Raw genomic sequence first — 12,763 nt, 5'->3', positions numbered from 1 at the left:
AAAAGCAATAACTAATGTTGAAGGGCAATAGCAATTAACTGAGTTAAACATTAGAATTAACTCAATAAGCGTAGTTAATATGATAAGCAGCAGTGAACTAAGGCCCGAAGAGAAAACTCCCCAGCATCGTACTTTTCCCGTCCTCAGACCACAATTAAAATTAATTAGTTCGATGAGCCAAACAATTTCATTTTATACACATACTTAAAAGCATATCTCTATAAACTTCGTTCCAAACCTCCAACCACTTTGCATGACCCGGATCTGAAGAACCGAAACAGTACTGTAGCAGCTGGCTGATGCAAGTAAAGCATGAAACCTCGCCATGCCCTCCTTAACCATTACCTTCTTCTGCTGATGCCCTTAAGAATGTCTCAATCTCTTCTAACAGTTGTTTACTACCAGAAGCGCCCCCCCTGTTGATGCGCGAGCTATATGACATTAAATGAACTAGATGATCAGTAATTCTGCTGGTATCATCCCTGACTGCAGCAGCCTTACCGGGGCACACTTCTTCACAATCAACTTCCACATTCTCATGGTACATGAGCTTTCGGCATTCCTGCAAATGTACCAGATGTTATTCACTTCGGTTGCCCAAAATGGTGATCAGCTCATCTGTCCCTATCCGCAATTGCAAATACTGTGATTTGATAAATTTGTGCCTATGCATTTGTCAGTTTCTTGATTAAGTTAGTTCCTTAAGCAAGATGATGATGATGAAATATATGAAATGATAACTCTAGCAAGCGGTTGAAATGTGTCACACTAAATGGTACAAATAGTAAGATTCAACTTTCAACAAGACACCTAACATGCAAGAATTTCCTCGAACTTAAAAGGGGGTATCTTATTGAATGCCATGTCGGATTTGAACAACCAAGTCGTGTCAAAGCAAGCATAGCAAAATTGAAGAGGTACCTGGAGTACCCTGTTTAGACTACCAATATGCTCCGCAGTTAAGAACCCAACATTCAATAGCTCTCGAAATAGAAGTATCAGCTCCGTGCTCAGACAGCTTCCTGAAAGATTTTGCAGTATACCGCTTATGCAAGCATCATCGAACACAGATCTCATCCACCCAGGAACTTTTTCTTGTTTCAGCAATGCAATGGCCATATAAATTGAAGCCTTGTGATTATTACTGCAAGATTTCGACACCAGAGATGGAACTGCTAGAGACATTGCAAGCTCTTCGACAATCAACCTGCACCATTTATTCTTCTCAGCCACTTTTTTGGTCCCACTTCTCACCATTTCCCATTCAAAAATCATGGAGAGACACTGGCCACAGTTCACAGCTACTCTGCTGTCATTGTAGAAGAGTAAACCTTCCAAGACCGCCATCACAGACTTCAGATATACACTGCTGCATTTGAAATCCTCGTGTTGTCTCTGTCTCTGGTCAGACAATCTTGTAAACACCTCCAAAAGACAATACGAAGCGACAACTTTGACTAGAGGACACCCATAGTGTATCAACATGCATAACTCATGGCAATGGCTTCTCAACAAGGGGAGTACTGGCATGGTATTAGATTTGTCTAGAAAACTCGACCAGTCTATTGTCCCAGGCAGAACAGCATGCACGCTGAGGCAAGACAAAAAAAAAAGAAGGAAATTTTAAATGAGTTGTAAATCAAAGTGCTGCTGGTAATATATTTGGCTGACCTTCTCATTGAGAAATATTGCAGCAAGATCACATGAAGGAGTATAGTCCCACTGATGGTCTTCTCATCATCATCGTGTAAGGTAGGTCCACTGGAACAGGCTTGGTGAATGATGGTACACATCATTGAAGTCAGGGGAGTATTGAGGAGTATAGTTTTTGAAGCTTCCATCAGAGCTCCATTTGTTGAGTGGTACAAAATCAAGCAAAGAATGCCAAGTATTAGCAGCTCTTCATGATTAAAACTTACCATATCCCCTCTGAAGATCAATTGATCAGTCAACTACAAGAGAAACAATACAATTAGCATGTCCGAGTTGATATCAGCGGAAGAGTAATCTTATATTTCTTAAGAGTAGTTAGCATGCATGCACCTTCGTAGTCACAGTAACCCATGCATCACCATCGGCCACTGATTCAGAGTGAACTGAACTCAACAAGTTGAAAATAATGATCAAACTATCTGAATATACCTCAGGAGAAAAGTTAGGGCCTGAGTCATAGTAAAGTATCCGCATTGCTTTGGCAATACCGTTCAAGCATAACTGGTCAGAAGTGTCGGGAAGGATTCCTATGATATGTTCAACAAGATTCAATAACGAAAGCAAGTCAGACTCTTGGCTTTTCTCATTAACAAGCTCTTCCAGTAAGCAGACAAAAACTTTTGCTGCATAATTATCACCAGATACAACCAACTGTGCAATTGCTTGCACATCTAAAACTCGACCACTTTTACCACAGATGATGCCAGGAATGTTATTTGAACTATATATTCTACAAAGTTTCAAGATTTGATGTGTCAGCAGTGAAATGCAGATTTTCTCTTGCTGGAACAGCCATTTTAGGGAAATTGAGTGGATTGGTGCACAAGCCAAGTCCCATTCGTGTTCAGTTAAAAGCTGGAAAAAGATTCTCTCTGCTTCTGGACTGTATGATATTTGGTAGCTCATCTTGGCAAGTCCCCTATATAGGCCATACAGATTAACTAACAGGAAGATTGTCAATGAATCTGTTGACCCGCATCTCAGGTTAAAACTATTCACAAGAATATACTGTTCCAGAGAAGCTAAAACCAGTTTATCATCTGCTAATCTGTCAAAAGAAAAATGTCATTCATGTGAGAGATATATATAAGCTTTATGGAAAGATAGACGGAAAAATAAATGCATAGATAGACAGGCAGATAGATAGAGAGAGCGAACCTTTCGTCATACAAAGAGCTGCAATATAATATGAATAGAGTTGCAGATTGACAAGAAGACAGTAACACATCACGGTAACTCTTTTGTCCAAGCAGAAACAAGAAGTCGCTAGGATCAGATGGCAGGTGTGACACAGCCTCCCTAATTGGTTGCCCACTATCGTTCCCAAAAAGAATATCAACCAGTGAACTTATCATTAGATACACTCTCCACCTCATTCTTTCTGTAGGAAACAAGCCTAAAGATTCAAAAGAAAAGCTGAACCAAGAAGAGGAGATGAGGGTCTCCGCTAGTTCCCTGGCCAGGTTATCCGATACCTGATAAAGTATGAAATGAAAAGTCTCGAGTACACCCAAAATAACTTCCTCATCATCTGTTTCATTGATTGCTGTCACTAGCCAAGGCAATATATGTGTTTTACAGACATCTACAATAGATCGCCTCAGCTTTCCCTTATTGGAGTTGTTAGTGGAGTGATCTTCATGACCATAAGCATATGCCTCTTTCAGCAGATACAAGGATTGTAGAATTTGGTTGGAATTCATTCCAGAAACAGTCAGGGAAGACAATATGGCAAGTTCTGATGCTTCTTGGACGCCTATAATGAGCTTTAGTAGATCATGATAAGATGGATGTTTTATCATACTCACAAATATAGAGCAGATTATAGTAAAAGTTTCTGAAAGCATGCCAAATTCACCCTCTCTGTGCCTCCTTAACATCTTTGTTAGGATAAGAACTAGTTCCTCACACTGAGAGGTCGTTGCCACTCCAAGGAAGTTAGAAACACAGCTCCAGATTAGCTTGAGTATCTGACTCTGACAAGGATGATAAGGAACTTCAGCCACACACTGAAGGATCGGAATCAGAGTCGTGAAGCCCACAGCAAGAGTCTGTCTGAAAGCTTGTTCAGCTGTTGATAGAATATCAAGCACTCTGAGGCAAGAGTTGACCACTGGATCCCTGAATCCTATTGTTTTTCATCAATAAAACATGTTAATCATCTGAATTATTTACGCATCGCAAGGTTTACAAAATGTAATTTGCTGAATCAAGAAGCAGACTCACATGATATGTAATGTCAGCAAATTCAGCAGATTACTTTGTAGAGACTAAGGAGGTTGAGACAAGCACTAACAGCTCTTTTGATGTCTAATATAATCATCCATATATCATTAGCATCTTAGCAAACAATGGCTACTGTCTCACTTATACTCTTAAATGCCTAGACCCACCAAAGTCCATTTACAATGCACCAAATTCCTGTTGATATCTAAAGTTCACAATAGACCAGTGCTGCATCTCTAGAGAGAAGCAAAAATAAAAAACTGCTGGGATACTTGCCTGCTAATCTGAGTACTTCGAATACGTAATCCCCAATGCTGCTTTCCACCAAAAGTTGGATCTTCTTCTCTGGGTTTTCTTCACACGATAGATAATAAAATATCAAATCTAAAATGCCAATTTGGACTTGCTCATCAGATGAAAGCAGGGGCCCTTTTATTGCCTCTGTGAATAAGGTATACAGATGGCATCCATCAGTAGAATTTGGTATTTGTAGACTAGTATCGGCATTTGAGGCCAAGGTGCGCATGCCATTTGCATGGGAAGCTTGAAAAAATCCTCTCTGCGTCAAGACCGTCAAAAAAGCTGGCCAAGTTGAACTAATTATGTTAGAGATGGACATGAACGGAATATAATGGTCCACTAGCTCAAGCTTGTCAACAGAATGAACCAGTTCTACTTACTGGCAGTAGACAAATGTAACGGCTATTCTACGTCGGAATATTTTTATCAACTCTGTAGTCTGTAAACCTACATTTGATGACTTTAAAACCACGCTATCTGACTGGAGAGAGATACCTCTGGTAATGTCAGTATTTTCATAGGAAGTACAAGCTATTTCTGAAAGAAGGTAACAAACCTATGCAGTTCAAGCGGACGTCATCATTTTGGGTCTTCAGCAGAGCATCCAGTGATAGGTACAATAGCTTGGGACAGCATGGCATGAAAGGATCGGTTCCATCGCATTCCTTGGATGCATAATGGTGGAGCGAAAACTTGTACAGAACGAACAGGATCTCCCCCTGTATATCTTCACTGCACGGAGGGATGAGAGAAAGTAAGGGACCGGACGGACTCAGTGCTTGGAGGAGTGAAACACTAGGTTCCCGTCCTTTTAGTGTGTTACCTTGGCAACTGAAGGCCAGACACGAGATTAGAGACTAGCACATCCAGGTCTCTAATGGAGGTAGCACAACCGTTCGTCTGAGAATCCAGCAGGACACCTAGACAATTGAGCTGCAGTTGGGAGACAGCCAAAAGGATTCAGCAAACCCAGTAACTTCATGATCGACTAGCGAACTAAGACGTGCAAACACAAATCAAATCAGTCAATGTGCATGGCCTCATAAAGGAAAACAGAGGTCGAAAATGACCACAAATGGCCACTACAATACGAGTACTATCACAAAATCCAATCATAGGTTCCGTACTTGAAATCGTCTCCCTCAAAGCAACCTCCTACAGTAAGGATGAAGTTTCTCTCATCAATGTCCACTCAATCACAGCTTCTACTCATTAGCATGCCATTCCTCTCTGTTCCGCTAATCTAATTAAAATCTACCCAATCAGTGGTTCCGATCGGGAATTCCTCTGCCTGTTGTACGGGAAAGGCGAAAAATGTACTAAACCCTTACAGTGAAAAACTGGTGCCGGCTCCATGCAAGCGCGCGGGAGGAAAGCACAGCCGAGATTCTGGTGACGAACTCGCCGGCCAGAGCACCGTGGCCGCAGAGATCGCAGACGAGTTGAATGATCTGACGGGCGATGGGCTCGTCATCGAAGGATGAGAGGGCGTGGACGAGAGGGGAGGTGAGGAAGTGGGGATGGAATGTGAGGAGGGATTTGAGGAAAGGAGGCTGAGAGAGGGCCTGGGAGAGCTGGGAGAGAGCGTAGGAGACGTGGACGGTGGGGGCCCGAGGGGAGGCGATGAGGAGATTGGAGACGCAGACGAGGCAGATGGCGCCGCCCTGGGAGGTTCGGAGGTTGAGGGAGGAACGGTGGCCGCGAGAGCAAGGAAAGAAGGCTTCATCGGCTTCTCCTCCTCCTCCGTCGTCGCCGTCGACGAGGAGCTCCGACTGCGAGAAGTCGGGAAGCTGGGAATCGTCGAAGTACATCGTGAGTATGATCGAATGAAATCAAAGTTTTTGAATTTTTCTGGTTCGCGCGCGTATGTTTTCTTACTTTTCCGTCAGCTTGAGCCGTTCGGTGCGCTGATTGATACCGTCTTTCATTTCAGAAAGTATTTTTCCTCCGAAAGATTTCGGTGTATAAATCTTCGGCCCTCTCTCTTTATTAAAAGATGCCCCTAGTTTCCACTAAAATTACAAAATTGCCTCATAAGGAGGATTCAGGATTTGGAGTATGTACGGATACCGGATATATTTAGAACCGGTCGAAAATTATCCATTAGGGTAGAGTCCGGGTAGAACGTATTGAAATAAGGTAGGGTCCAAGTATTAAAATAATAAATTGGTGAAAATCAATTTCGATTTCAATTCTTACATATAGGATATTTAAAATCAGAACTCAATGTGGAAAAAAAAAAAAACAAAAGGAACGGTTCAGCCCAAAGAGAAATGGGATAGGCCTCATCTCAATATTTGCACTCTTCAGGGAAATTAAACTTAGAAAAGGATTGGCTCGGCCCATCAGCCATCTTTAGTCTTTCGTTCTTCCTCTTGTATAGTATTAATTCCTGCTACACTTCACGGTAACGTCATGGCAACGGTAATGCTAGCCCCATTGTTCATAACCCTAAGAACCAATCATCGGGAAATGTTACCGGGAGGGAGCTGGATTGATTGATTGAGCTCAGGTGGGCTAGGCTAAATTAACGAGACATATTACTCTCTATTGTAAATATATTGTGAATTAATCTAAATCTATGTCAACATTTCGTTTCGCGTTATTATTATAGGTGAGACATTTTCGGTTTTATTTAGTGAAATAAAAAAATTTATAAGTTTCAACAGAGTATCCGGAACCTGTGGTATAATACCGACCCGTTTGTTTTCAGGGTTAAAATCACAAAAAACTTTAACTTTAACTTTAACTCAACCCACTACACAACAAAAATACACATTTCCGAAGTCAACTTTAACTTTAACTCAACACGCTATACAACATTTGTCATTTTTCACAATCAAAGTTACTTTAACTCTGAAACCAAACGCCTCATACGAGTTTTGGGTAGGTTTCGGTTCTAGGACTCAACAAGATAGAGTCCAATTCCAAAATCTTGGAACATGTCCCTTACAAAGTAGAATCCGAGCATCGTGAAAAAAAAAAAACAGGGTACCAGACCCGCACACCCTTATTTGGGATTGCCAATTTTGGAGGTCATAGCATTTCTCTTTTCATTTCGGTCATCCAAAATATTCGATTGGGTTTAGTTTGGTTTATCCCCAAAAAGTCACTAAAAAATGGTAGGCACATGTTCTATTAAGGGGACAAAGTGACAATTTTAAGGTCATAATTCGGGGTATGCACTGCATAGGGTATATCCAGAACCAATTGGAACATACCCTATTAGGTAGATTCTAGGTAGCTATCAATAAAAAATGGGTAGTTTTCTGAAATGAAAATTAGGAACCAGTAAAAATAGGTTTCGATTTCGGTTTCAATAGACAAAAACTCGAAATCGAAACCGGAATCGAATATGTAAAAATATATATAATATGTTATCATTTTGTATGCATGTATTTGTTTATTCATATTATTATTATTTTTAAATAAAACCAAATAAAACTTAATTTCTTAACATTTTCACCTCCATTCTATTAATTTTTGTTCTCTTAATTTCAACTTCATTCCACTTGCATGCTTTTATTTACTCAATTTTCAAATCTATTCCATTAATTATTCCATACAATTTTATTTGCTCATTCTTTAACAATTGTCATAGGGTCTGGGCTGGATACAGATATTAGCCTCGAATCACTCTCCTGTGATGGTGTTGAGCAGCTTCGTGTTCTCAACCAGCCACTCGCACTCAATTTCGGACACACCGAGGCTCCCTAAAATGGAACACGAGTTAGAAAAATATAGAGATTGAAAGCTAACACACAAAATATAGCAGAATTCGAATGTATTCATTCATCTCTCATGTACAAACACATCACGGAATCATGCCCCAACTCGATCCTAGTGTTATGTTCGATGGTATTATGTTCGATGGTATCCAGAGTTCCCACACCTTAAACACTCTTTATATCTTTATCCTTCTTTATCTCGGATCATCGTCAAGTTGTGCGAACCCGAATTTCGTCTCGTCAAGCTTTGTGAATGGCCCAAGGGCTTTGGGCTCGGCCCAATCCACTTTGTCCTCGCTCGTGGAGTGGCCCACTGGGCATAATGGGCTCAACCCGGCCACTTTGTCCTCACTCATAGAGTGACCCATGTGGCATAATAGGCTTGGCCTGTCCTATATGGTTTCGTAATCCACTTTGATTTTGATTCTCTATTCACTCCAAATTCATGTGCATTAAGCTAAAGGCCCTTGTATAAATACAATTGTGGGTTCTGAAGTCGAGGAATCTGTTTAATGTCTTCCCGTTTTATTAAATTCATCCCAAAATAGACGGGCCTTAGGACTAAAATGCACTTAGTCTCAATCTCTCGTTCTCACTGTGATTTGTGAAATCATGTGGATATTCATGATTTTATGGGCTTGGGCCTATTGGAGGCCGGGGACTAGCTCAAATCGACTGATGGGACCCCACGTGGGATCTCGGCCCACATGAGACCCAATAGGCCGATCCGTAATCCAGATGAGGTTGAACCAAAGTAGGTGCCAATAAGACCCAAGCTCGTCCAATGGGCCGACCATGAGTCAAATCGGGCCTATTCGGGTCATATTTTCTGTATGGTGAATCATCGATGGTCGGTGTTTTGGATTTTATGACGCTCACGTTCCCAATTTAATGCTCAGGTGCGTGACGATGGTTTAAAAATGAGAATAGTGTAATGCAGGCCGCCTTGGCCTATGACTGAGGACGATCGGCCCTTTGGACACCGAGGGGGTCGCATGAACCTCCAGGGGAGTTAGAAGTCGGGAGTCGGTGGTGCTATTCCAGATAAGGTCGAAGGAATTTTCACCCGTCCCGACTCGAGCCGCTTCAAATCGGGACCCTACTCGAGTCAAGGCGCATGAACCTCCTCTCGATTTTCCATGTCACGTCGGATTGGGTGTTTTGGATAAATAGGCGTTGGACCCGTGTGTTCATTGTGTCTTAAGGATCTCGATCTGTAATAAACTGAAAATCAATTTTTATATCTAATGGTCTGGTGAAGCGTTGTGTTTTTGTCTTTCATCTCTCTCATGCGATGATGAATAAGTTTTGTCCATTCACTTCAGAATGGAAAAATTGATTCTTTTAGTGGATTGACCAGTGTAAGGTAAATTGCGTGAGATCATCTCCGAAATTTGGTTAGGGTAGAGTGCTAGATGTTACATATCACTAGTGGGAGTCTCTCTCTACTGCAATGACCAGGGAGGGTAACTTAACGGAAAATCGGAAGATTGCTAACGGAGAAGCAGGTAGAACGGATATGACTGGATAGATTTTAGGATGAAATTAAAGGTTAACACTAATTGTCGTGTGACAATTAACATTTCGGGGAAATATGTAAAATGTGCAATTTGTTAGAAAATTACACGTTTTCTCAACAATCTTGTCATGCAGGAAGTTTGTGGAGAGACTCTCATTCGATCTAAAATGAAATTATTTTTTCGAGTTTCTTTGTACTTTCCAATTTTCGAAATTGAGACTCGGGTTATCTAATTGACCACTATGCTAGGAATATCGCATAATTATTCATGGATAAGAGCCTCACATCTTTGACATTCAACATGATTTGGGAAGAGCATGGAGATATACTATCTCGTTATAATAATATACCGGTGATTACTAATTCACTGCAAATATATATAAAAATAAGCGCGAATTCTACCAGCAAGTATACTAGGTCAGATCAAGTAATATAGTGATGAATAGAGTGTCGATCCCACGAGGATTAATTAAGTACTAAACCTATATTAGATTCTATTATTATCTAAGCAATCAAATTGAGAGAATTAACTAATTAACTACTAATCAACATAAATCGTCGCAAAGAGCAGAAAGAGAATTGTATGAAAATATATCAATTGAAAGTGGGAAAAATAGAATCCACCCTAGTTTCACTAATCAGATTGCCATCATGTTATATAGATTAATAGCTATGTGGTTATTCAAGTGAGTTTATTAAGCCTTTAAAATTAAAGTCTTAAACCCCTAATTAATCAATCAGCTCCCGCGTCTCTAATTAATAGTGGACTCTAAATTATAATCATACACCTTCCAGTGCTATGATTGTCTAATGCCTTAAATTAATTATCCCTAATGTCTTAACGAATAACTAACTAGAAACATTGCATTAATCCCTGGATAATCTCTAATTAAACTAATTAACGTAGCTTCCGCATTTAACTAATTAGTCTAATCAAGAATTCCTAACAAACACTATATCAACTCCCGTATCAATAGTGTTTCTAACAATTATAACCAATTAAGAATTAAAATTGAAATTATAGGAATTGCAATCATGAATCATTAACACATCTATTAATCCTATAACATGGCGACAATCATCAATTAGCTACCTAGGGTTTCATCATATTCCCACAAGAGAAGCTTAGAACATCATGGAATTGAAAAGACAATTATAATTCAAAGGAGTCATTGCAAGAGAATTCATATTCAGCAGTAAAGTCAAGATATTGAATCCTAAAACAAAAACCCAACAATTCCTTTAAGGAATTGTCTCCTCCACAATTCTTCGCTTCAAATCAATTGATCCAAGTGACGGCTCCAGACAAGACTCTCTCCAAAAACTCTCTAGGTTAAAAGAATGGTGAAAAATGGCTCCCCCTCCAGGGTTTCCTATTCTTGTTATGAGGAGTATTTATATCCAAAACAAAAAAGATTTCCGAAAGATATAGGCTGGCTCCAAATTGCGCAAAACTCCTCAATATTGCTCGTAATTCCATCTAAGTCCTCAAAGACCTACAATATCAAATTACACATAATTAAGCACCAACTTCTTATAATTTCTATTAAATTAATAATAATTTAACATGAATTGCACAATAAAATATTAGTATAATATGCCCTTATCAACTACAAACCCGCACTTTGCCGAGGGAGTAAATATTTAAATTTGTTGATTTTGGATGGAAATTTTCAATTCTATCGAAGATAGAGAGAACTTCTTTAGTGGAATTCTTATTTATATTAGTGCATTAGGTAATTACTTGATGGAGTTGGGATCCGAACTTCAGGTATTGATAGTCTTCACGATCCGATCCGCATGAACAACACTCCAAGCTAACTTGCACGAAAGGACGTAGAAGGTGTTCCTCAATTTCCCCTTCGATGTCTCTGATTTATTTTAGTGTTGCATTAATCATAAATAATGTACCTGACATGTTTATATAGGAGGGAAGAAATATCAGGATTTCCCAAGATACTAGGGTGGAGTTATATTCTGTGAATATTTGATGATACGAGTTACCATGATTGAGGAAATATCACATCACCTGTCTTGTAGGCACTCGACTGGACTCGACTTAGTAGCGGGTTGAGGCCTGTTGGGCCTTGTCGCTTACCCTTGGTCTAATGAGCCAACGTAGCAAGCTTGCTTGATGGGCCTGGACTTGGGTTGCTAGGCCCAGAGTCCATCATTTGCCCCTTGTTTGGCTCCTGGCTTGTCCAAGAAGCAAACACGTTGACACGCGTCAACCCACGATTGATTTAGACGTGAGCACACGGATCATGGATGGGGATATCAACGTGGCGCATTCTGGCCAACAAATCGACCCACAGGAAACACAGTGGACGTGCCCCTTGACCGTTAGATAGTCGCATCATCTCGACATTTGACGTGTAATATCAACAGTTGCCAGCAGCCGCTTCATCTTCCAAAGCCATCCACGCGGGGTCTAGGGTGTCATTATTGCCCCTAGCATGCCCCATCTCTTCGTTTGCTTCTTCATTCCTTTTTAAACTATTTTATCCCCATCCTTCCGCCATTTCTCCTCTGCAACTCCAAGTATCCCCACTATCTCTCTAAAACTCCTTTCTCTCAACCTTGAAGTATTTCCTCGATCTCTTCTTCGTCGTCCCCGTTACAAACACCACCATCGCTATGGCAGAAGAGTCATCCTCCCAAGCTAAGTGTAAGGTTGTTGCTTCGTCTAAGATCTCAACTCTGGTGAATCACCTCTGGAAGTTGTCATTTTTTGATGTTGTAGCGAAAGGAATGCTATACCATGACGACGGGCTTGAACTGCCCAGCTAATATACAACCTCCACCGATGCCCGAGAAGACCAGATTGTCGCATACCCCGATCAGATCAAGGCGGGGCTACGATGGCCCCTCCATGATTCTATTCTTGAGATTGCAAGGCATTAGAGGACTGCCCCTACTTAGTTGACCCCTCACGCTTTTAGAGTTTGGTTTACGTTCTTTTTTTTTGTTACAATGGAGGCTGATGGGCCTAACACATTGAAATAAAAATCCTAAATATCTAATAAAAGGGTACGGATAGTCTCACTAGGTATCGAACTCAGGACCTCTTGGTCACCAGGCGAGAGGTTTACATTCTTTATTTACTGCAAGCGTCGCCGCTACAACTACTCACTAGTCGTGTTCAGACACTACTTTAGACTGACCAACGTAGAGGCTCGCAACAACGCCATGTACTTCTTCAATGTGCAACGAATGTGCAAGGCTCACCCATTATCGCGGCAGATAAGATATCAAACTTCCACTATAAGAAGAGTTA

The 12,763-nt window shown here is 40.7% G+C and overlaps 1 protein-coding gene across 2 annotated transcripts; it reads right to left on the bottom strand.

Moving 5' to 3' along the window:
- Positions 1-28: 28 nt before the first annotated feature.
- LOC116212610 (protein PRD1) lies at positions 29-6,166 on the bottom strand. 2 transcript variants are annotated; one of them, XM_031547227.1, is made up of 9 exons: positions 5,571-6,166; positions 5,063-5,172; positions 4,796-4,971; positions 4,216-4,521; positions 2,872-3,841; positions 2,044-2,761; positions 1,672-1,952; positions 922-1,591; positions 29-562 (listed from the first exon to the last, which is right to left on the bottom strand). In XM_031547227.1, exons 1-9 carry the CDS (start codon positions 6,048-6,050, stop codon positions 335-337), a joined length of 3,939 nt encoding a protein of 1,312 aa, XP_031403087.1. In that variant the 5' UTR covers positions 6,051-6,166; the 3' UTR covers positions 29-334. The 2 variants fall into 2 exon arrangements, with proteins under 2 accessions (XP_031403087.1, XP_031403088.1); XM_031547228.1 differs by lacking the exon at positions 5,571-6,166 and having other exon boundaries at positions 4,796-4,966; positions 5,063-5,171.
- Positions 6,167-12,763: the final 6,597 nt, after the last annotated feature.

The sequence above is a fragment of the Punica granatum genome, chromosome 7, assembly GCF_007655135.1.
Source record: "Punica granatum isolate Tunisia-2019 chromosome 7, ASM765513v2, whole genome shotgun sequence".
NCBI classification, from domain to species: domain Eukaryota; kingdom Viridiplantae; phylum Streptophyta; class Magnoliopsida; order Myrtales; family Lythraceae; genus Punica; species Punica granatum.
Note: the sequence above shows the minus strand (reverse complement) of the source record. Positions and strands in the feature narration are given on the sequence as shown.

Excerpts from the sequence above, each read along its gene's own strand:
- LOC116212610 (XM_031547227.1), bottom strand. The coding sequence starts at position 6,050 with ATGTACTTCGACGATTCCCAGCTTCCCGACTTCTCGCAGTCGGAGCTC. Across the intron at positions 5,173-5,570 it reads GCCGGCACCAGTTTTTCACT|CTCAATTGTCTAGGTGTCCT; the intron begins GTAAGGGTTTAG and ends TCCCAACTGCAG. Across the intron at positions 4,972-5,062 it reads TCTGGCCTTCAGTTGCCAAG|TGAAGATATACAGGGGGAGA; the intron begins GTAACACACTAA and ends CCCTCCGTGCAG.